The sequence below is a fragment of the Rhineura floridana genome, chromosome 13 (assembly GCF_030035675.1).
Source record: "Rhineura floridana isolate rRhiFlo1 chromosome 13, rRhiFlo1.hap2, whole genome shotgun sequence".
Lineage (NCBI taxonomy): Eukaryota > Metazoa > Chordata > Lepidosauria > Squamata > Rhineuridae > Rhineura > Rhineura floridana.
Window position 1 is genome coordinate 14,173,323 of NC_084492.1, and position 23,390 is coordinate 14,196,712.

General features: G+C 43.0%; 1 protein-coding gene and 1 pseudogene across 2 annotated transcripts in view; one reads left to right on the forward strand and one right to left on the reverse strand.

Annotated features, from left to right (window-relative positions):
• The window catches only part of WWOX (WW domain containing oxidoreductase), a 797,581-nt gene that overhangs the window by 56,192 nt on the left and 717,999 nt on the right, over positions 1 to 23,390 (reverse strand). The window contains exon 9 of one of the 2 annotated variants that reach the window (XM_061594680.1): positions 12,568 to 12,603. The exons of the other annotated variant lie outside the window; for it this stretch is intronic. Coding sequence (XP_061450664.1) covers positions 12,592 to 12,603 — 12 coding nt within the window. The 3' untranslated portion in view covers positions 12,568 to 12,591. Of the gene's footprint in view, positions 1 to 12,567; positions 12,604 to 23,390 lie in introns of those variants that run through there. 2 annotated transcript variants of the gene reach the window in all.
• Positions 19,698 to 19,816, forward strand: LOC133369445 (5S ribosomal RNA; annotated as a pseudogene).

Genomic DNA, 23,390 nt, shown 5'->3' on the forward strand with positions numbered 1-23,390 from the left:
CTATATGACTCAGGACCACACTACCTCAGGGACCGCATCTCCCCATATGAAGCAGCCCAATGCCCTTCAGAGGCCCACCCAAGGGAAGTGTGGGGGGTGGCCACACGAGAACGGGCCATTTCAGTGGTAACCCTCCCCCCCCCCCGGTCTGTGAAATACTCTACCCAAGTATAAATGCTTTGTGCCTTCCTTGGCACTTTTTAGGCACCAGGCTAAGAACTTTTATTCATCCAGGCCTTTGGTTAATATTGCCTCCTACATGCTCATCTTTAAGTGCGCTGGGTAGAACCTAGTCCTTATTAACATATTGCTGGATCAGCATTTTATATTGCCATTGTTTTAAATTTCTTAATGTATTTTATTTTATTTTCTCAAGTCACTTTGAGTTTTTTATTGTATAAAGTGACTCACAAATGAAAGAAATCATCATCACCATCATACTTTGCAGCTTCAAAATGGCTTTCTACATATACTTCAGCTGTCCCTCCTTATTTACCAAGGACAGTTCATTTTTTTCTGGTACACAGGGCTGTAGTTGTCCGGGGTCTTAGGGCGTCTTGGACCCCTTCCTTATTTGGGAGCAGGGTCCCTATGTCTCCAGCATCTTACCAGCCAATCAGCATGAAAGGGGAGTGTGTTAACCACTGAGAAGAGTTTTCTAATATGCTTCCTTTTTCTTTCCTGCTAATTCGGAGCCAATCACAGTGAGGTGAGTCAGCAAGTGAGAAGACTCTTTTAAGTAGCTAACACTCCCCCCCTTTCATGCTTATCAGCTCCTAGGGCCGTCTGTTGTTGTGGGGGAAGGCATGAACAAGGATCTCATTCTCAACCCAGCAGCAAAAGGGGGGTCATGGCTGTGACTATCATGTAGGGACCCTGCACTTCTGAATTTGCCACTACACTACTGCTGGTACAAAAGAACAAAAGAAAAGTCCTGCTGGATCAGACAAAAGCATGTAGAGTACATGCTTGTGGAGAAGCCCACAAGCAGGACTCGATCTCAGTTGCAATCTCCTGCTCATGATCACCAGCAATCAGTATTCAAAGGTATACTATCTCTGATACTGAAGGTTATACCTGTTTCTGGTTAACCACTTTTCCTATTTTGTCTCTATCCTTGCCCTTTGAGGGTGTCTTATTAAATGTTTTTGTATGAATTAGCATTGTTATTGAGGGTTCAGGTCCTTGCCCAGGATCTCTAGAAGATAAATCTGAGTGGGTAGATGGATGCATCTGGTCTCTAGCACATGTTCATGTAATCACAGAAAACTGCTTTATACCAGATCAGACTACTGGTCTATCTAGCTATGGTCTTCACTGGATTTCCCAAACCCCATGCCCTCCAAAGGTTTTGGACTACAATCGTTTTACTGTTACTTTTGAATTACTGTTTTTGTTAATGTTTCCTTGCTGTTAGTTAAATTTACATCCTTCCCTTCCAAAAGAACCAGGGCAGCAAACAAGTGATAAAACAATTTTAAAAAATTAAGAACAAAATATCTTAAAATCATCTTTAAGATCTTTAAAACATCTTTAAAACAATTTCAATACAGATTCAGCCTGGAATAAAGGTCTCTACTCAGAAGACTTGTTGCAATTAACTGTTTTTTCTTCTATATGTAACTGTGTTATTATAAGGTGAATGAGCTTGGGATGGGTCCTATCCCCCTGCTATCACTCTCTGCCTCAAGCAGGAAAGAATATAGATTTTCTTATACACCACTGTTAAGCAATACCTCTGCTTATTACTTGTTTGGGCAACAGGTAGCCACAACCCCTCTGGTTTCTTTATTGCCCTTAAAGAACCCAGCAATGGATTGCTTGCCTGAAACTGTTTCCGTCATTGGGGTAAAGTTCACAGCCACCATAAGTTACTGTTTCAACCTCTGTGTACCTTTTTCCAATATATGCGTTATTTGTGATAGCTAGCCAAGAACCCGGTGTGTGTTTAAACCAAACTGAATTTATTCAACAGATGTTGCAAACGAAAACAAAAATACTTAACAATCAGGTTTTAAAAGTGCATGGTTACCTTCTGTAGTTTCCTTTAAGTTATACTTAATATTTCATCAAAGAATGTAAGTAAATCCTGCCTCCTCTACTCCCTACTAATTTCCCTTCCAAGCCAACCCTCTCTTCCCAAGATCAAGCCCTATTCATAGACATAGATAAACCACACCAGTCCCATTCACTCAGCCAATCAACACCCAGCATTTCTTAACATTCCAACTCACTCACTCCCCCTCCCGGTACCATATTCAACCTAATACAAACCTTTATCAAACATTACCTATATAACAGCAGACATTATCACATATAACAATGAAACATCACATAATGCCTCATGGAAAGCGATTCATAAATGAAATAAATAATAAATCCCATCATCATCAACAACAATTCCCATCAGCCCCAACCAGCATGGACACTGGTCAGGGATAATGGGAGATGTAGTCCCAAACTTATGGAGGGCACCAGGTTGGGGAAGCCTGGTCTATACTAACTGGCAGTGGCTCTTCAGGGTTTTAGATAGGAGTCTTTCCCAGTCCTACCCGGAGATATTAGAAGTTAAACCTGGGATCTTTCACATACAAAGCATGTGCCTAGAACAATACGTGAATTGAAACCCACCCATCTTTCAAAATTTGCACATCTCCAAATTTTGAAATAATAATGGGTAAAATATTGCATATACTAGGACAAAATGTGCATAAAAATACATATATTGGTGAAAATAACAAGCAAAAATACATTAGGGAAATTTGCTTTGCAAAAATATGTATATTAGGGAACATTGCATACAAAATTATTATTATTATTATTATTACTACTACTACTACTACTACTACTACTACTACTACTACTACTACCACCACTGAAGTGACTCAAATCAACTTACATTAAACAAGTGGATAAAAACACGCAGTCAATAAAATTTAAAACTCATCAATACATTAAAAGCCAAACAAAGACATCAAGACAGTCAGTAAACAGTTACTGAACTTACTGAAAGCTTAAAATCCATCAAATACAGAAGAAGTAGCAAGAATACTTCAAGGGTGAAAGGTCTGGAGGAAGCAGAAAGTCTTCGCCTGGCACCTAAAGATGGATAAAGTTGGCACCATGCATGCCTCCCTGGGGAGAGCATTCCACAGCAAAGGGGCCACCACTGAAAATACCCATACTTGTGTTGCCACCCTCCAAGCCCCCTTGACAGGCACACACGAAAAAGGGCATCTGATGATGAACGCAGGGTCTGGGCCGGTTCATATAGGGAGAGGTGGTCCTTGAGGTATTGAGGTCCTGAGCCACATAAGGCTTTATAAGTCAAACACAGCACTTTGAATTGAGCTTGGAAACTGATAGGCAGCACAGTCATGACAAAATGGGTGTTATATGTGCAGACTGACTTACCCCAGCCAGCAATCTGGCCGCTGAATTCTGCACCAGCTATAGTTGCCAAACCAAAGGGAGCCCCATGTATAACACATTTCAGTAGTCTAACCTAGAAGTTATCAGAGTGTAGACAAAAGAAGTTAGGCTATCCCTGTCCAGATAGGGGCACAGCTGGGCCACCAGTCAAAGCTGATGGAAGGCACTCTACACCACTGAGGCTACTTGAGCCTCAAACAACAGTAATGGATCCAGGAGTACCTCCAAGTTAAGTACCTGCTCCTTCAGAGGGAGTGTAACTCCATCTAGAGCAGGCCATAAGCCATCCAGCTGGTGTAGAGAACACCCACTAACAGTGCCTCAGTCTTGTCTGCATTAAGCTTCAGTTTATTTGCTCTCATCCAACCCATTACCGAGGCAAGACACCAATTTAGCACATCCACTGCCACACCTGCAGATGTAAAGAAGAAGCAGAGCTGTGCGACATCAACATACTGCTGACAGTGCACTCCAAAACTCTGGATGACCCCACCCAGCGGCTTCATCATGGAGATGTTAAATAGCACAGGGGGATAAAATAGAACCCTGCATCGAAGGCTCCATGGGGACGAATAATACTCTCCAAGCATCACCCTCTGAGAGTGACCATTGAAGTAGGAGTGGAATGACTCTAAAGCAGCAGCACTCATCCCCAACACCGACAGCTGCTCCAGAAGAATACCATGGTCGTTATTAGGAGAAACTGCATTTATGAATTTTCATGAGGGCTTAAAACAAACAAACAAACAATTTCTGTGGAAATGTGAAGAACTGAAGACTGGAAACATTTGCAGTTTCCATACGGTGAGGTATATATTACCACATCTCCACTATCTCACTTCTTTTTTAACAGGAGGAGACACAGCAACATCCCTCTGGACAATACATGCAGCGGACTCCAGTGTCAACACCTTCCATCTTCAGGCAGCTGCTGGGGCCTGATCACCCTGACAAGGCTCACCTCTGATGCCAGCCCCACAGTCTCCCCCCCCCACCACCAGGCATCTGGGTCTATGCACAATGCCTCCAATGTGCTGCATTGTGGGAAATTAAAATAACAATTAAAATGTCCACCCATAACCAAATCAGCCCACCAGGGTGGGTGGGGCACTGAAGCTCGAGGTGGCCCACGAAGGACACATCGCCAGGGGTCCCTCAAACCTGGAGGGAGTCCACCAACTTGGATGGCTTTAAAAGAGGATCAGACAAATTCATGGAGGAAGGCTATCAGCTGTTATTAGCCATGACGGCTATGTTCTACCTCCTCTGTCAGAGGCAGTATGCTTCTGAATACTGGTTGCTGAGAATCGCTGGCGGAGACAGCACTGTTGCGCTCAGGTACCGCTTATTTTATTTATTTATTTATTATTTTATTTATATCCCGCCCTTCCTCCCAGCAGGAGCCCAGGGTGGCAAACAAAAGCACTAAAAACACTTTAAACATCATAAAAACAGACTTTAAAATACATTAAAACAAAACATGTTTAAAAACATTTTTAAAGCGTCCAAGACTTTTTTTAAAAAAAGGTTAAAAACATTGGTTTAAAAAAAAAAAAGTTTTAAAAACATATTAAAAAGCAATTCCAACACAGATGCAGACTGCTTGTGGGCTTCCCACAGGAATCTAGCTGGCCTCTGTGAGAACAGGATGCTGGACTACATGGTCCTTTGGCCTGACGCAGCAGGACCCTTCTTATGTTCTTATGAGTCCTGGCCACCATATAATAAATGTGTGCCTGGAAAACAAACGAACAAACAACGCTCCCCTGCAAAAAAACACAACCCTCTCTTATAATGTAAAACAGATATACTTGTTTTTTATCAAACAAACAGCGGAGAGGGGGCAATGTCTGGTCTCCTCAGCTGAGGCAACCTTGTGTTTTACATGGTGTGGCGCGAGCAGTTTCTCTGAAGTCGCTTTGCCCAATAATTAACTTGCCGACAATGTCCACAAGCAAAAACAAAAAAACACGCTACAACAAAACCTTAGATATTATTGAATGATTGCTGTTATTAGCAGCATTATCCCACCCCTCGTAAAGAAGTACTGCAACTATTAGCGCAGCCGTTGCTACTGCTAACAACCTAACAGTTCTTGATCCTGACAGAGGGTAAGACTACTGGCGGCGTCAGAACTCCTGTCAGAGGCATCTTTGTATAGGAGGCCTAAGCGAGAGGAGAGAAATGGGATGGCTAAAGACCTTTATTGTTTGCCCTGCTTAATAAGCCATTTGGATCCATCAGCGCTTTATCACCCAGCTAAACAGAAGTCGCTCATTTCAGGAATAGGGGTGGGGAAGCATCGTTTCACCTTTTTTTTTTTTATTTAAAAAAAGAAAAGAATTATAGCCTATCAGTTTGGCTCCCGTGCTGAGAGGGCCCTGGATTGCTGCGTATCCTTGGCTCTGTCACCGTGCTAGCTGACCCTATACGCAGGCAGGCTCTGACCACCACATGCAAGCAGAATAAATTATCGCTGACACTCCGATATTTAATTATGCAGCTGTCAGAGCGGCCCTTTCGAAATTCATTTTAATAAAGTGGGAACTTTCCCCTCCCTTTCAAGGTGAGAGTCGGGGGAGTCACCTTCTGTGTCAGCCTGAGGTCTCTGCCACAAGCTCTGCATTTTCTCTCCCTCCTCGAAGTCTGTCACTTGGGCTGATAGAAAGACCAGATAACAGCGGCAGTGTCTAGTGGCCTTCTCCCTCCCCCCGCCCTTCCACCTCCCTTTGCCTGAATGAACATCCTTCATTTAAACCCACAATAATGAGGACCTCAAAGTCAGGCAGGCGCCCACAAGGGCAGCTCATCAGGTTTGGGAAAGCGGGTGGGGGTTAGTGGGGTGGGTCGGTGGGGAAAGAAAAAGCTTCTGATTCTAAAATTCTCTCCATGTTATGGCTGCAGTTTCAAAGCAATCGTGTTCAACTCACCATTGCGGCTGGTTAATCAGAGATTTTTTTACATGGTCTAACAGATTTTTTTTCTTTTTTAAGGCCAGAAATTAAATGTAGGTGGGATGAACAAGAAAACTATCCTTCTGTTTAGTTTTAAAAAAGGGAAGGGGGCAAGATACTTATATGTTCCTCCATTTCTTTTTTTTTCTTTTGCAGTGTAAACTAGATTAAGGGTTGAAAGACCAAGGAAAGTACCACGTCCATGCAACAATAAATTAATGTGTGCAACTGAAGCACTAAGAAAAGTAGTGTGTTGACAGGGTCTGCTTATTTGAATGCTCTGCAATCTTGAAGGGCATTCAGGTTATATGATCTTGCCCGTTACTCATGAGAACTCATTGGAAACAAAGCCCTATGAAGAGAGAGTGAGAGAACTGGGCATGTTTAGCCTTGAGAAGAGAGGGAAGATATGACTGCACTCTTCAAGTGTTTGAAAGGTTGTCACACAGAGGAGGGCCAGGGTCTCTTCTCGATCATTCCAGAGCGCAGGACACGGAATAGTCAGGAAGCCAGATTTTGGCTGAACATCCGGGAAAAGTCCTAACTGTTAGAGCAGCACAATAATGGAGCCAATGACCTAGGGAGGTGGTGGGCTCTCAAACACTGGAGGCATTCAAGAGGCAGCTGGACAGCCACCTGTGAGGTATGCTTTAACTTGGATTCCTGTACTGAGCAGGGGGTTGGACTTGATGGCCTTATAGGCCCCATTCAACTCTACTATTCCATGATTCTATGTATATTACCATTGGTCCTTTTAATTCCATATATGTATATTACATTGCTCCTTTTTATTTCTCAGCCACGCATACACTCAAAGTCAACTGTATCTGGTAGCCAAACCCGATGCCACACACCCTTTCAGCATTACCCCATCTGAGCCTTCAGCAAAATGTCGGATGTGTAACACTATATGCATGTAGGTTCTCCATGCAATCAGGTTCCCCTTTCCGGGAAGTAGGCCATTTAGAGGGTCACACAACATTCATTTATTAAAATTTATATACTGCTTGATTATAAAAAAACCTCTAAGGCATTAAAATTATTGATAAAACAGTTAAAAACAAGTAATTTAAAACATTTGTAAAAAACAAATTAAAAACAGCAACAGAAAATAAAATAAAATAAATCACAGCATCTGTGCATCTGGATACGCTTACCTAAACAAGAAAGGTTTAAGCAGGTGCTGAAAAGAACACAGCGAAGGGGCCTGCCTGATGTCAATAGGCAGGGAGTTCTAAAGAGTTGCTGCAACACTAAAAGAACAATTTCTTACAAGTGTGGAACAGATACTATGTGGTACCTATGACAGTGCCTGTCCTACATTGGAATAGACAAGCAGGCAGTATCCCAATTCCCCCTCCCTGCGTTGAGTCTATACACGGAATGTACAAATAGGATTATGTATATGATACAAGAGTCAGCATGGTGTGGTGGTTAGAGTTCTGGACCAGGACCTGGGAACCAGGATTCAAATTCCTACTCAGCCATGAAGCTCACTGGGTGACACTGCCTCTCAGTCTAATCTACCTCACAGTATTGTTGCAAGGATAAAATGTCGAGGGGAAGAACCAGGTAAAGTGCCTTGAGCTCCTTGGAGGGATGATGATGATGATGATAAACAGAGGAGTATGTAAACATCCTCCCATTGTGCCTGGATCCAAACCTATTTGATCCAGAACTCCCCCCTCCACCTTGAGCAGCATTTTATATCGAAGTTTAAATTGTTGTGAGCTGCTCAGGAGCTAATGTTTTGCATAGGATGAAATAGAATGAGTAAGTAATATAGTACAATGGCACATCTCTTTATTATGATTGCAGTGTTCACACATAACGAGCAACAGATTAAGCGAAACAGTGAATGAATGGCACTTCAGCTGTAGGGTTATAAGTGTGGGACTTGAAGATCTCTCTTTGATTCCAGTTTTACACTGCAACGGTTTCACTAGGGATTTGCTTCATTGATTCTTACAGATTACGTGTCCTGGTACTTCAGTATGTATGTCTGTATAAAACCACCTACAACAACTTAGTCCTTTGCAACTGAGTAATGTGAAAGCAATGTGAAGGGCTGTTCAACATCCATGTTATGCCCCCACTACAAAATAATAATAATAGCATAGCATAGCATTCCTATCATAGCATTTGTAACGGGCCCTTCAAAGTCATGCTTGCTGCTGGAGGAAGGTGATGGTCTAAAGGAAATCAATAAGGCATGCATCACTTTTGAGCAACATCAGTTGAGAAGGAAAGGATATTTCACATCGCCTGCCAGGGTGTGCCACTTAGGCAAAGAGACATGGCTTACCTCAAGGGACTAAGCTGACATTCTACAATGGAAAGTCAGGCTCTGTGTGTGCTGCAGACCTTTCGCTTAAGTTCATGTCTGTATCAAAATGCAGTATGTAAGTTCATGCACCTCTCTCTCACACACACTGATCCTAGCAGCTGGAGCTAGGAAATGAAATGCAACGTGGTCTCACAGTGTTACAGTGGCCTGTCTAGGTCGAAACACATTTGGGTTTTGTCACATTTGGCTGGTAGTTGCATATTATTTCACTGATTGTTCATTCTTCATGCAATATGACTTTTTTGTATATGTATATTTATATGTTGTTATTTGCCTTCAAGTCGATTATGACTTATGGCAACCCTATGAATCAGCAACCTCCAATAGCATCTGTCATGAACCACCCTGTTCAGATCTTGTAAGTTCAGGTCTGTGGCTTCCTTTATGGAATCAATCCATCTCTTGTTTGGCTTTCCTCTTTATCTACTCCCTTCTGTTTTTCCCAGCATTATTGTCTTTTCTATTGACTCATATCTTCTCATTATGTGTCCAAAGTATAACCTCAGTTTCATAATTTTAGCTTCTAGTGATAGTTCTGGTTTAATTTGTTCTAACACCCATTTATTTGTCTTTTTCACGGCACAAAGCTCTCCTCCAATACCACATTTCAAATGAGTTGATTTTTTCTTATATGTATATGTGTATAAAATGTGAGATTGTTTTACAATATATGACACACTTTTGAAAATATCACAGATGTTTTCCAGTGTTTTCCCCCAACCTGTCTGTTGAACCTTTGGTTTCTCAGGTTGGGTTTTGTACCACACCCCTTTTTCCCCCACTCCAACTCCCATCAGCCCTAGCCAGCATGGCCAGTGATCACGGATGGTAGTAGTTGTAATGCAGCAATGCCTGGAGGGGCACTGGTTCCCCCCCCTCTGTATGCTCTGAATGCCAGGTATTGGGAATCACAGGTGGGGAGAATGCTGTTTGCACTCAAGTCCCAGTTGCAGGCTTCCCACAGGCTTCTGTGAGAACTGGATACTGGACTACTTGAGCCTTTGGGCCTGATCCAGCAGGCTCTCCTGATGTTCTTAAAGGTTCCTTTAGGTTCCTTGGGCCGATACAGCCTTCCTCATTACTTCCTCCACTGCCCCCTTCCTCCCCCCTTTTCTCCCCAATACAGCACCTCAGTCTCTCCTTTGGTCTTTCTCTGGTCTTGATTCAACCACTAGACTCTCAGCTCGGATGTCTGTTGTCCATTTCCCATTGTGGGTTGGCAATTTGGAGGATAATGGGCAGTCTGTTAGTTGAGCTCCCTGCACATCCTCTCCATCATTTCCTCTCCTAATCTCCATCACCACCCTTTCCTGCCAGCCATCGCTGCTTGTTATGCAACCCTGGGCTTCTGCTGGGAGGAAGGGCAGGATATAAATCAAATAATAAATAAGTAAAAATAATAAATAAAATAAAGAAAGCCATGGAGGAGTAGGCATGTGTCAGGTGCCCAGCCACTGGTGTCCTATGCCTCATCCATTCAGGGTGGCTGTGGAGGAGAGGCAGGTACCTGCCACGCCTGACCTCTCAACTTACTATCCAACTTACCCATTCCCTGGAAGTGTTGTCAGGGTCATAAGAAAATAAGAGTCCTGCTGGATCAGAGCAAACGTCCATCTCGTTCAGCATTCTGCCACACAATGGCCAGCCACATGCCTCTGAGAGGTTCACAAGGAGGGCATGAAGGCAATATCCCCATATTGTTGTTGCTCCCCAGGAACTGGTGTTCAGTGCCTCTGAACTTGGGGGCTACATAAAGCCATGATGTGGTGTAGCGGTTAGACGCAGCCTTTCCCAACCGGTGTGCCTCCAGATGTTGTTGGACCACAACTCCCATCAGCCTCAGCCATGGCTGAGGCTGATGGGAGTTGTGGTCCAACAATATCTGGAGGCACACCAGTTGGGAAAGCCTGGGAAAGAGTGTCAGTCTGAGACCTGGGAGACCAGGGTTCAAATCCCTGCTCGGCCATAAAGCTCACTGGGTGACTTTGGGCCAGTCAACGTCTCTCAGAGAATCCTACCTCACAGGGTTGTTGTGAGGATAAAATCGGGATGGGAAGAACCATGTTTATAAGCCACCTTGAGCTCCTCGGAGGAAAGGTGGGATATAAATGTAATAAGTAAGTAAATAATAGTAACCACAGCTTGGTGGTAGAGCATCTGCTTTGCGTGCAGAAGGGCCCGGGTTCAATCCCCAGCATCTCCAGGTAGGGCTGGGAGAGAGCCCTGTCTGAAATCCTGGAGAGCCGTTGCCAGGCTGTGAAGACAATACTGAGCTAGATGGACCAAGGGTCTGACTCTGTCTAAGGCAGCTTCCGAGGTTCCATGATAGTCCTCTTATGATAGAAGAGAAGAGAGAGACTCTCTTTCATCAGGTTCTCTCATGAGAAGTACCATTTCCTTTAAGAAAGCTGTGATTGGCCATACTGATGCTTTGCTTCTATTAAGACACTCTTTTGTGTTGAAGTATTCGGAGTCTGAGAATTAGTGTATGTAGAGACTGAAGACACACAACTCTATAAATATGAAAAACAAAACGAAAAAAAGTAAAATGGAAGCAATTTCTACTCAAAACAGCAAACATTGCATTGTTTTGTGAATTCAGGAGAAAGCGTACCTTGAAATAACACAGAGATGTGTTTTTTCAGCCTGACAGTTTCAACCTCATGCAAATCTAGATGCAATATTCCGGAAACTTTCTGATGAATGGTGCACTTGAAACAGCATAGGTCACTGCCTTACGCATTAAGCAATGTTGTTATGACAGTCTTTCTTTCTGTAGATCCAAACAGATTTACAATGTGCTTGGCGGAATCGCATTTGTCAAAGATTTTGGCAGGGAACAATAATTATGGAACAAAACATAAAAAAAAAATTCCATCACATCCTCACAGCAAATCAAAGTGCTGTCACCTGTGTCTGATGACGTGCACGACGAGGAAGATTCACTCAAATTAACCATTTTGAAATGCACAAAATGACAATTTGAATGCAATATGGGGGTAGGGGGTAGAATGGGGAGTAGGAAAGTACATATGCATTCTGACTTTTTTTAAAAAAAGTCTTGGACTAGCCTGGCCATGGGGGACTTTTTGGCCCACAGGTTCCTTCACAACTGAGTAAACTTTAAGAAATAAAAGTAGATTGAGCATCACTTTAATACCTGCTGGTGTAGTTTCCTATGCTTTGCTCAGTGGCTTGTTAAATATGAAAAGATTTGCTTTGCGAAACCACAATGTGAAATACTACCTTAGATGGGTTAATTGCTCATTCCTAAGCTTGCAGAGCGTTCATGATGGTTGATGATAACTTGAGCACAACAATCAAATAACACTGGCAAATGCACAATATCCCTTTATAAAAAATATAGTATTAAAAGAAAGGTGTGTGTGGGGAGAGATCATTTAAGATGCAGGTAGCTTTTCCTCCTGACCCTGCCTGGCTGAGAGGCAAATTACATTAGAAAATGACATGCCATTCATCTCACGAGTAGTTGCAGGAACATTTAGCTAATTAAATGATTAATAAATTTAACACTGCTTTATAATTTCATTTAGCCATGTTGGAAATCACACGGTGCGCTGCGTGTGCACTGAATGAGATTAGGTGGGAGTTGAGGGTTTCACCGGCTGCCCTGATAATTGAGATTAGTCTATTACTACAGTGACCTTTTTAACTTTTATATTCTCTTGTTAAAGTGGAATAAAATTTTATTCACTTTTGAGGAATATTTACTTAGCGAAAATTTACATGAAATTAAAGAAACGACACGCTAAGAAGCTTATTGGAGAAAATCATCTCTTTTCTTCTTCACCTTCTATCTTCTTTTTTCACAGAGTTCTCTTTCATCCACCAGATAAGCTAGAGTCTGCACTTAAAGGGTACATACAGTATTAGAAGCTGCGTAGGGATGGACATGTCGAACAGTTTTGGGTTTCTCATTTTCTCAATGTTAAGTTCAGCTTGACACATTTCTGCTTCACTTTGTGTATTTTTAAAGGCCTCATAAAAAATTGTCAGCATTTCAGTGTGCATTTCTCCAAATAAACACATTTTTGCATGCGGCTTTGCCTCATATAATTGTACAATTGTATAACTGTATACAAATTGTATTTGTATGTTATTGTCACACATATATACATTGTTCTGCACACTTTCCCCTAATGCACACACTATTTTGGAGCTGGTGTAACAGGTACCCTAAGCCGAAGGCAACTTTTCTTTTTCAAATGTCGCTTGATAAAGTCAGGATTTTAAAACATCCCAAGGAGTAACACTGAGCATTACCATCTCCCCCCCACAAAAAAGTCACTTATTTTCTAACTGTTTCTTAGGTGACATCCACACCATAAATGTGAAACACATTTATACCCCTTTAACTGTCATAGCTTCCCCCCAAGAATCCTGGGATTTGTAGTTTACCCTTCACAGAGCTACAGTTCTCAGCACACTTAACAAACCATGGTTCTCAGAATTCATTGGGGGATGCCATGTGCTTTAAATGTATGGTGACGATGTCTGTGTAATCTGTGATACCTTTGCCTACATTATCATATGAAACATGAGGGATGGATCATTTTGTGGTGTATTTTTCACCTGGGAAAAAATTGCCACGCAAATCCAGAATTTGACTGGTTCTACACAAACAGTAGATCATGCAATTAAATCCCTGCAGGGATATGTTGTTTCAGACTTCAGGTGAGGAATCACATTACTTGAATTGAATGGTAGAATTCAGATTAGCCATGTTCCCAGCATCAGTGCAACCCTCTAACTACAATGCCTGTGCATTCACACCATAAATGTAGAACACATTTATACCTCTTTATACCCTGAAGTATATTTATATGTTTATACCGTGAAAGGGGCCTTCCACCCAATCAGGAATCCTGACTGCACAGGGTTCCCAATTGTGGCTAAGGGCTACACAGCCATACAAGTGTAGAGACCCCTTTCAGCTGGACCAGCCCTACCATTCAGCAGAGCGACGTGGCACATGCTGGGAGATGTAGGAGGGATGACAATAGCAGCCTCACCTCTCCTCTTCCTGAGTCCCCTGGGCATTCTCCTTTTTGGGGAGGACAGAGCTGTGAGTGCTGCATGGCCTGGCCTGCTATCCTCAGATGCGATGGAAGGGGCACTGTCCCATAACCAGTGCTGAAGAAGGCTCAGCTGCTGCCCATGCAACGAATGGGGCATCACCGATTTTTTGCTTCTGGCAGCAAAAGGCGTTGGGTATTCAACCAAATGCACCAGTAGCAGGGGTGGGATCAAAGGGCCATACCATCATTAGGGGCATGGCTAGTCCACATGGTTTTGCTTCACTGAATACGGGAGGCCTCTCTAGTTTCTATGCACATGAGCATTTTTAAGAAAACAGGAGGGAACGCTGAATTATGCTCTCCATGATCTGCCACTGCAGACTGCACTGGTGAAGTTATGACACATGGTCTAATGTCTGTGTTCAACAGGGGTGGGGAACCTCAAGTACAGGAGCTGAATGTGGCTCTCCAGCCCTCTCTATCTGGTGCCCAGAACTCTACCCAGGTGACCCTCTTTCCAGGCTTGTATACCCCTCACTGGCCCTATTTCACACTCAGTGTTTTTGCCTGGCTAGTTATGTGTCCTTGAACTCTGACTTTTTGCTTGCCGAGAGAGAGAGAGAGAGAGAGAGAGAGAGAGATTACATAAACAGGTGGAGACCCAAAACAATCTAGTATGGCTGCTTCATCAGGAAGGAGAAATCTAAGGTGACTAGCCTTTCCCTTCTAAGCCGATCCCTCTTCTTGAAGCACAGAAGAAAGATAGTCAGTGCAAACATCAAGGCCTGAATCCCAATAATTTTCAGTGATTTCACATTAAGCCTTTATGACTATGTTCACAGCCCTGAAAGAAATATGCACTGAGTAAATATGCACAGTAGTTTAAATTACCCAACTGAACAGCAGCTAAAACGGCAAATCTTCAATTAATACCTAGTGTTAAATTATCAGAACATTACATGCAGTCAAAAAATTAACTGGTTGCTGTATTTGCATTAAAAACTTGGTGGCACACGATCCTTCTTTTTTCCTTAAGGAAGCACTCAGTTGCAATTTTGTTATCAACAGCTGCTCAAATAGGGGACACGGTCTATGCTTCACAAAGGAATCTATCATGAGTGAGACTTCACTTCCTGGGATGACATATGAAGCTACCTTATGCTGAGTCAAAGCACGGTGGTTGGCCTAGCCCAGTACTGGCTTCTTTGACCTAATGTCTGGGCCAGAGATATTTCCCAGCTCCTTTTAAGTGGAGATGCTGGGGGCTGAACTATGTACCACTGGAATTGCCAATGTGGCTCCTTCCAGATGCTGCACTACAACACCCATCAGCCCTATCTAGCATGGCCAATAGTCAGGACTTCCAGTCTAACAACTTCTGGAGGGCACCATCACACTGGCTATCCCTATATGCATGCATACAAATCAGTCACCAGCCTACGGAGCCTCCTTGGTAGCTCAGTGGCATGCTCCAGCCAGCACGACCAAAGGTAGCACTACTGTAGAAAGGTAAACGTAAAATGCTGTCTAAGTCTAGTTTTAGAGCCAGTGTGGCGTAGTGGTTAGAGTTTGGGACTAAGACCTGGGAGACCAGGATTCTAATCTCCACTCAGCCATGAAGCTTGCTGTGTGGCCTTGGGCCAGTCACTGTCTCTCAGCCCAACCTTCCTCACAGGGTTGTTATGAGAATAAATTGGAGAGGGAGGAGAGCCATGTCTGCCACCTTGAGCTCCTTGGAGGAAAAGTGGGATATAAATGCAATAAATAAATAAACATGAATAGTAACAGCTCTCCAGGGTCCTAAACTGAGGTTTTTGAGATCCCTTTAACTAGAGATGATAGGAATTAAATCTGGGGCCTGCTGCATGCAAAGCAAGTGCTCGTCCACTGAGCTATGGACCTTCATGGATTATTTTGCACAATACTCTTTTGCTTAATTTACAAGGTACACATCTAGATGCTGTTGGACACCAACTGCCTTCAACCCCAGTCAGCATGACCAAAAGTCAGGGATGGTGGAAACTGTCATCCAGCATCATCTGGCAGGCCATCCCTGTTCTACATTCTACTTCCCACAAACAAAACATTGCCACATCTGTATTTAAGTTGGTTCAAAGTTTGCCCCACAACCCAAGCATCCTTTTGCTTCTTTCACAGCAGCACTGATTGCCAATAATCTGACTGACATACACCATGCACACACACCAGTGGTGAGAACATCTGTGAACATTCTATGACACCAGAGGAGCTGAGCCAATGGTTGGGAGGGATGCATTGTTGGCAGAGTGGTTTAAAAGTCAATCTCTCTTCCCAGGGAACTTTGAGAATTGTGGTTCTGTAAGGGGAAGAGGGGTCTCCTAACAACTCCCAACACCCTTAACAACCTATACTTCCCAGAATTGTTTTGGGGAAGCCATGGCTGTCTGAAGTAGTATAACAGTGCTTTATAGTGCAGCTGGGACCCAAGTGTTGTATGTGCATGTGTGGGCTAGGAATGGAAGAGGAATCCACACTATTCAGATTACAAAGTGGACTCACCTGATGTGATGTGGGCAGACCATGAGTCAGATTGGATCGGCTGTCCACTTCAGAATCTGCAATCTGGCAGATTCCGTAGTGGTTAGAGTGTTGGACTACAACCTGGGAGACCAGGGTTCGAATCCCCACATAGCCATGAAGCTCACTGGGTGACGTTGGGGCAGTCACTGCCTCTCATCCTCAGAGGGAGGCAATGGTAAACCGCCCTGTATACCGCCTACCATGAAAACCCTATTCATAGGGTCGATGTAAGTTGGGATCAACTTGAAGGCAGTCTATCATCATCATCATCGAGAGCTGCGTGCAGCCTCCATTGCTGTCCCCATTCCTCCTTTAAAACTTCTGAAATAGTGTGTGACGCCGCCTACAGCCCGAGGAGCTGGGATGCAGGGCTTCTTGCCACCACACACTCTAATGCATGGACAAGTCTTCCTGGGAGTGATGGGACTTGATGTTCCATCACTATCAGGGAATTGTACAGGGAAAACACTGCTTCCCCATGGAAACACAGGGGGAGGGAGATGCAATACACAACTTTCAGACCACCTTATAAATATTTTTAAATGTGTGTTTCTGGACAGATATTTAAATATTTTTCATTAAAAATCCGCCTGGAAAAGTGAAGGGATGAACTTAGTCCTGTACCCTCTGAGAACTGGGATGGACTGGACATCAGTGGGTCTGTCCATCACTAATGTAGGCTAGGCCTAAGGCTCAAGCAACTTGTTTTTTAAAAAAAATAATAATAATCTGGGTTTCCATCTACCATATAGCTCTTCAAATGGCTTGTTTCTTGGGTACAATTAGAACAGATTGTAGCTTTTATATCTTCTGACTTTGGGCACTGACATCCAAATGGAGTGCTTCCTTCAGGAAACATGATATTTCAGACCTGTTTCCTGAAACCTGCAATTCTACAGTCTTACAAATGTCAACGTTATTACTGTGTTTGCTATAAAAAGAACAATATTCCTACTGGAGTGTGGGGAGAGGGAAGGCTGTCCCTAAAAATACAACTCTTACATCATGTTTGTTAAAGCTAGAAGTGCAAATACAAATTTCATACGATGGGAAGAGAGGAGAATTGTGCTGTCAGCTGAAGACATGACAGGATCTTGATAACTGTTATCCATCCAGAACTGCAGGCAGAAGGAAAGACTAGCTAGGTTTTGTAGAGAACTGGCTTCTCCAAGCAGCCAAAATGAAGCAAAGAATGCCACTTTTGAGCATAACCAGAGAATATCCACATCAGGGTTTTTTTTTAATTATCCTCCACCTTTCAGCCAAGACTAGTCCCCAGTTTTGTGCAGTTAATATCCACAAAAAGGTGCAACTTGTTAGGGATATGTGGAGGTGTTATATTTTCCATGTAATGCAACACTAAAGCAAGAAATGGAGGCCATGCTGGCTAAGTCAGCCCCCTGACATCCACATGTGCAGAACGAATTGTCTTCATGTATGGGGCCTTGATGTGTACAGCAATAGGCACAAAGGCTTACGCACAATACCAAACCTTGATTCCTCAAGGTTCCATGTTGCATAGAAGCCTTGGCATGTGCCATCTCCCTGAAGACATTTGTACTATGCACACAGACGCCAGAAACAGGGCTACTTGCCCATTGGAATGTGGGAGAAATTTGATTCAGTTCGCATTTATCAGCAAACCTACCTAATTTGCACCTACTGATAAACTATGCAAACAAAAACACAGCCATCCTTCGAAATTTGCACTTCGCCTGATTTTGTAATGCAGTTCGCCAGGCAAGTAACATGTACAAAAATGAGTATACTAAAGTGAGCATAAAAATGAATATATTGGTGAAAACAGGATACAAAATGCATTATATAAGGGGAAATTGCTATGCAAAGATGTGTATAAAGGAGGAATTTGCACTAAAATCCAGGCTATGGTCTGAAGGCACATAAGGCTGGCACCTGCTGAAGCCAAGCAGGGTCAGGTGTGGTCAGTGCCTGGATGGGAAACCACCTGGGAACCAAATGTAAGCCGCCTTGGATTTCTACCATGGAAAGAAGGGCAGGGTATAACTGTAATAAATAAATAAAACGGTAATGAATTTTCATGACTTGGCTTGTGTGTTTTTTAAAGCAAAGCAAAGTGGAAACGCAGAGATCTGAACTTAAGAGTGGAAAAAGGGAGAAACAAAGAGAAACTGAGATTGGCAGATTTGCCCATCACTGCTTGCCACACCTGACACTGCATGTGCTTACTCAGCATAATCCGCTGCTAAAATGCCAGAACAGAGCTTTTAGGACACTCTTTTCAAGATTCTAGCAGCTGATGATACGTTCCAGATTCTGGACAAAGGCGCTAGAGCAGCGGGTGGAAGAGAAGAATCTGTAAACAGACATTAGGGCTGCTTGATGGTAAAGAAACCATCCGCCCCATTCATCTGCAGATTACTAGTGTTTTTCTTACTCAGACTTTGTTGACTGATAGCAGTGATTTAAATGTCCCACCTTGTTGGGGTGGGCTTTCCCAATAAAATATCACCATAACATAACTTAGCAACCTAATTGAAATGTTGGGGCTCAGCCTTTAATGTGAGAGCTCCTGACCATGTGCAAAATGTTTTTCCTTCGTTGTTGGGTTAGCTCAGCCAGCTCCCTCCCCTTCTCTCTCTCTCACACACACTAGTGATGAGATGGGGTTAGAGCTTCACTTTGAACATTAATTGAACGTTAATTATCCACATTTGATTAGATGGCATTATTGATGCCAACAACAAAATAAATTATTAATGTGATCTGGTGTGAAAATGTCAAAGCTGTAGCACATTAGAATTCCCCGTAAGACAGGATATCTTCTCTTCCAGACTCTCCCCAGAGAAATTCTGTTATTATTGCCTCTCTCTGCTCTCTTTTGCATAGCATGTAAGAACTTTTCTCTAATGCGTTTTTCATGAGGTCTGCTGCTGCCTGTTGGTTGCTCTGTATCTCTGCTGCAATTCTATGTAACTCAGAAGAACATCCCATTGAGTTCAATGGGGCTTACTTCCACATAAGTGGATACAGGCGTGCAGCCACAGTCTTGACACATTTGGCTGTGCTGTGTAGTGGCCTTTATATTTTCTGTATACAAATGAGAGTTTGTGTGGTGTAGTGGTTAAGGTGCTGGACTATGTCCTGGGAGACCAGGGTTCGATTCCCCACACAGCCATCAAGCTCACTGGGTGACTTTGGGCCAGTCACTGCCTCTCAGCCTCAGAGGAAGGCAATGGTAAACCCCCTCTGAATACTGCTTACCATGAAAACCCTATTCATAGGGTCGCCGTAAGTTGGGATCAATTTGAAGACAGTTCATTCCATTTTTTCATACAGATTTACAGCATTCATTTCCACTTGTTAGTGGTATCATAGCGCTTTAAAGCCTACTGCCATACTACCCTGAACATGCCTGATCTTGTCTGATCTGAGACGCTAAGCAAGGTCAGGCCTGGTTAGAACTTGGATGGGAGACCGCCTGGGAATACCAAGTGCCGTAGGCTTAGAGGAAGGCAATGGAAAACCACCTCTGATACCTCTTACCATGAAAACCTTATTAATATATATCACACAGGCAGTGTGGCATAGTGGTTAGAGTATTGGGCTACGACCTGGGAGACCAGGGTTCGATTCCCCACACAGCCATGAAGCTCACTGGGTGACCTTGGGCCAGTCACTGCCTCTCAGCCTCAGAGGAAGGCAATGGTAAACCCCCTCTGAATACCGCTTACCATGAAAACCCTATTCATAGGGTCGTCATAAGTCGGAATCAACTTGAAGGCAGTACATTTACATTTTTTTTACGGTTTCAGGTAAGCTGCCCCAAGAGTAGAAAAAAATGGTACGGCAGGTATAAATGTTTAAAATAACAATATTGCTTGTTCTAAGCAGGGATGCATGAATATATCAATTTCAGAGGAAGTGCATTTCAGATAAATTCTAGTTTTTTGTATTTCCACTTTAAGTTTGACCATTTCTGCATCAATTGCAATTTTATTAAGCTGCATAAAAATATGAACAAATTCTCAAGTGCATTGCTCCTAATATACACGTTCGTTCAAGCAATTTCCTCTAATACAGGGCATTATGTTTACTAACATGTACACTTCTGTGCACACTTTCCCCTAATGTACCCATTTTGTACACATTGTACATTGTATATACCACAAAATTTCAGTTTGTGTACTGGTTCAGGAAGTGCAAATTAGGATCAAAATATGAACCCAATGCATTTCTCCCCCATCCCTAGTTCCAAGAGCGAAAAGCACAGAAGTATTGGAAGAATTCAGCACAGGGTACGCTAGGAAGGCTTTTGGCAAGCTGGCCTGTTGACGGATCCTACTCCATATTCCTGTGCAGGTGTAAGTCTGTTTGTGTACCACTGCCACTTGAGTATAAACAGGCTACACATTGTATTTCTCTCATCCATCACCAGTTCTGTCAACGTAGGTCAACTAATCCTGCTCTCTCTGACCTCTGACCAGCACGCTGAAGGGAGGCAAGAAACATTCAAATGCATTGCTGAGCGAGACAAAATTGTCTAAGTCAAGCTGCCTTGCCTGATCCAGGAGACAGCATAAAGCAAACTTCTAAACACTATGAGCAGGAAGCTGGCCTGTGCATATGAGTGGAAAACAAGGGGCTCTCGGAGGCCTGTCGCTTCATGATTAATATGGTGTCAGCTGTGCCAAGTGCCTTCCCCCCACAATGCGGGGACTTTATTGGTTTTTTTTTTTAACTCTTAAAGTCTTGAAATCAGTCATCTCAATATTGTGCAGGTTTTAAAACAGCAGAAACAGACACCAAGGACAAAACAGGGCTCATTATTCAAACTGCAGGGGAATCGGGATGGCAATCAGCTTTGATCAGGGTTATAATTATTTGTTTGTTTATTATTACATTTCTATACCACATTGCATTTCCAACCCCCCCCCCCGAGAACTCTAATAATCCAACTATCATGACTGAAGTCCCTGTTTTTGTCAGAAGTAGGGCAAAGCTATACAAACCATGTGTTTATCCCGAGAGGTGTGTGCACAAACTTCACAGCTATTTTTCTGATGGGACCAGAGAGCTCCCCCCCCCCCCCGTTCAGTTAAAAATCTGACAGAATAATTCCAACCACAAATCTACAGTAATTATATAGTTTTTAGGAAATTGTGTTGAATATTGTTGTACTGTTCTTAGGGTTTATTATCTTCTGTAAACTGCTTACATATTTTTATTATATTAAGCAGTAATACAATTATTCATTTTTTTTAAAAGTCAAAGAAATATATAGATAGTACTTAAGAATTGATTATAGCACTTTCAAAGCCTTCACAATATAGTTTTTGTTGCATGCTGAAGATGCACCTTTTTACCCTGGCCTTTAATACGTGAGATGTACATTTTTAGGACCCACCTTATAGTAATTTGTTTTAAACAGTTTTTAATGTTGTATTGTAAATTGTTGTGACCCACCCTTGGATCTTAGAGTGAAGTGTGGGTAATAAATAAGCTTCATCATCATCATTGTAATCCTTATAACAACCATGTAAAGGAAGCCAGTATTGTTACCCCCATATTACAGATTCAGGTTTCTACAGTAGATTAGTTTCTATACACACTCGCACCTCCCTCTCTGTCCTCCATCCAGGCAAGCAAGCAAGCATGATCAGGATTCAAGGGCACATTCCAGCCAGGCAAAAAGACTCAAGGAGGGTGCAAAGCAAGAGTAGTGAGGGCTTTGACTTGGGGGTGTATGGCCTGAGAAGAGTCCCAAGGGCCAGACAGAGAGACCTGGAGGGCCACATTTGGTCCCCAGGCCTGCAGACCCCATCCCGGTTTGTTTTAATCAGTCTGTCTATCCAGAGCCATTCACTTTCAGTGCTTGAATTGCATCTGGGATCTGATGGAGCTTTACCTTTTGTAACAGTCCCCTGTATTCTGTTTTTAGAAGCCTATGGGAGCGGCCTGACAAAAAACGGGAGGAGTTGGGGCTGGATCTTGTAGATTTCATTACTGGCCCTCCTACCCTTCCCCCTCATGAATCAAAAGCAGCCACCATTTCACCTTAGGAAAGCCAAGTTTCTTTCCCCTTAAGGTCTGTGTAAAACGTGGGCCTTGGGCAGTTAATAATCTCCAGCTAGGCCAAAATGCAGTGCCTCTAAGTCAGTGTTTCTCAACCGGTGTGCCTCCAGATGTTGTTGGACCACAGTTGCCATCTTTCCTGACCATTGGCAATGCTGGCTGCGGCCGATGGGAGTTGTGGTCCAACAACATCTGGAGGCACGCCGCTTGAGAAACACTGCTCTAAGTGTTCCTCAACTAACGTAGAAAAAATTGGCTTATGTTGGGATTTCAAGGGTGCATTCGAAACCTGAATATACTGCTGCAGGTGAAGAGGTTATCATATGCATATATACCAGCATGTGCAATGTTTGTGCAAATCTGTTTCCTCTTTGTGTGTGTGTGTGATGAATATCTTCTTTTTCAGCGTATGTGCAAGTGAGTACCCAATCAATATATGTTCCATTGCTTTTAAAAACGTATTCCCGTAACTATGAGGGCTGGATTTAAAAGAGGAGGAAAAGAAAAGAATCAAAGCTGAGAGTCTCAGGATTCTAACAGGAGCCTCCACCATAATAAGGAAGTTCCTTGCTGTCTACTACTGAAATCAAAGGACTACCATATTTATTCAACAGTGTAACATGTACATGGCTATCTTGGGCCTAGAAATGACAAAAGGTCTTGCACTCACTCTGGTATCATCAACTTATAATTTATGGCTAGTTCAAATGATGACTTGGCCTGTTGATAGCAGGGGAGTGATACACACCTGAACAAACATACCTATGTGGTCTCTATCTGTAATCACACTGTTTTCCCAAAGACCTTAAATGAGCCTTCCAGACAGACTGATATAAACAAGGCTGTGCAGTCCACACCTCAACAACACAGGATTAAGTCCATATGAGCAATTTCTTGGAAAGGTTACCTTAATAACCATGGCAAATTGAAGAGAGAGAAGGAGGGGAGATGCCCAACTACAGATGAGCATGCATCAAAAAATAATGTGTCAGGTGTCCAGAAAGC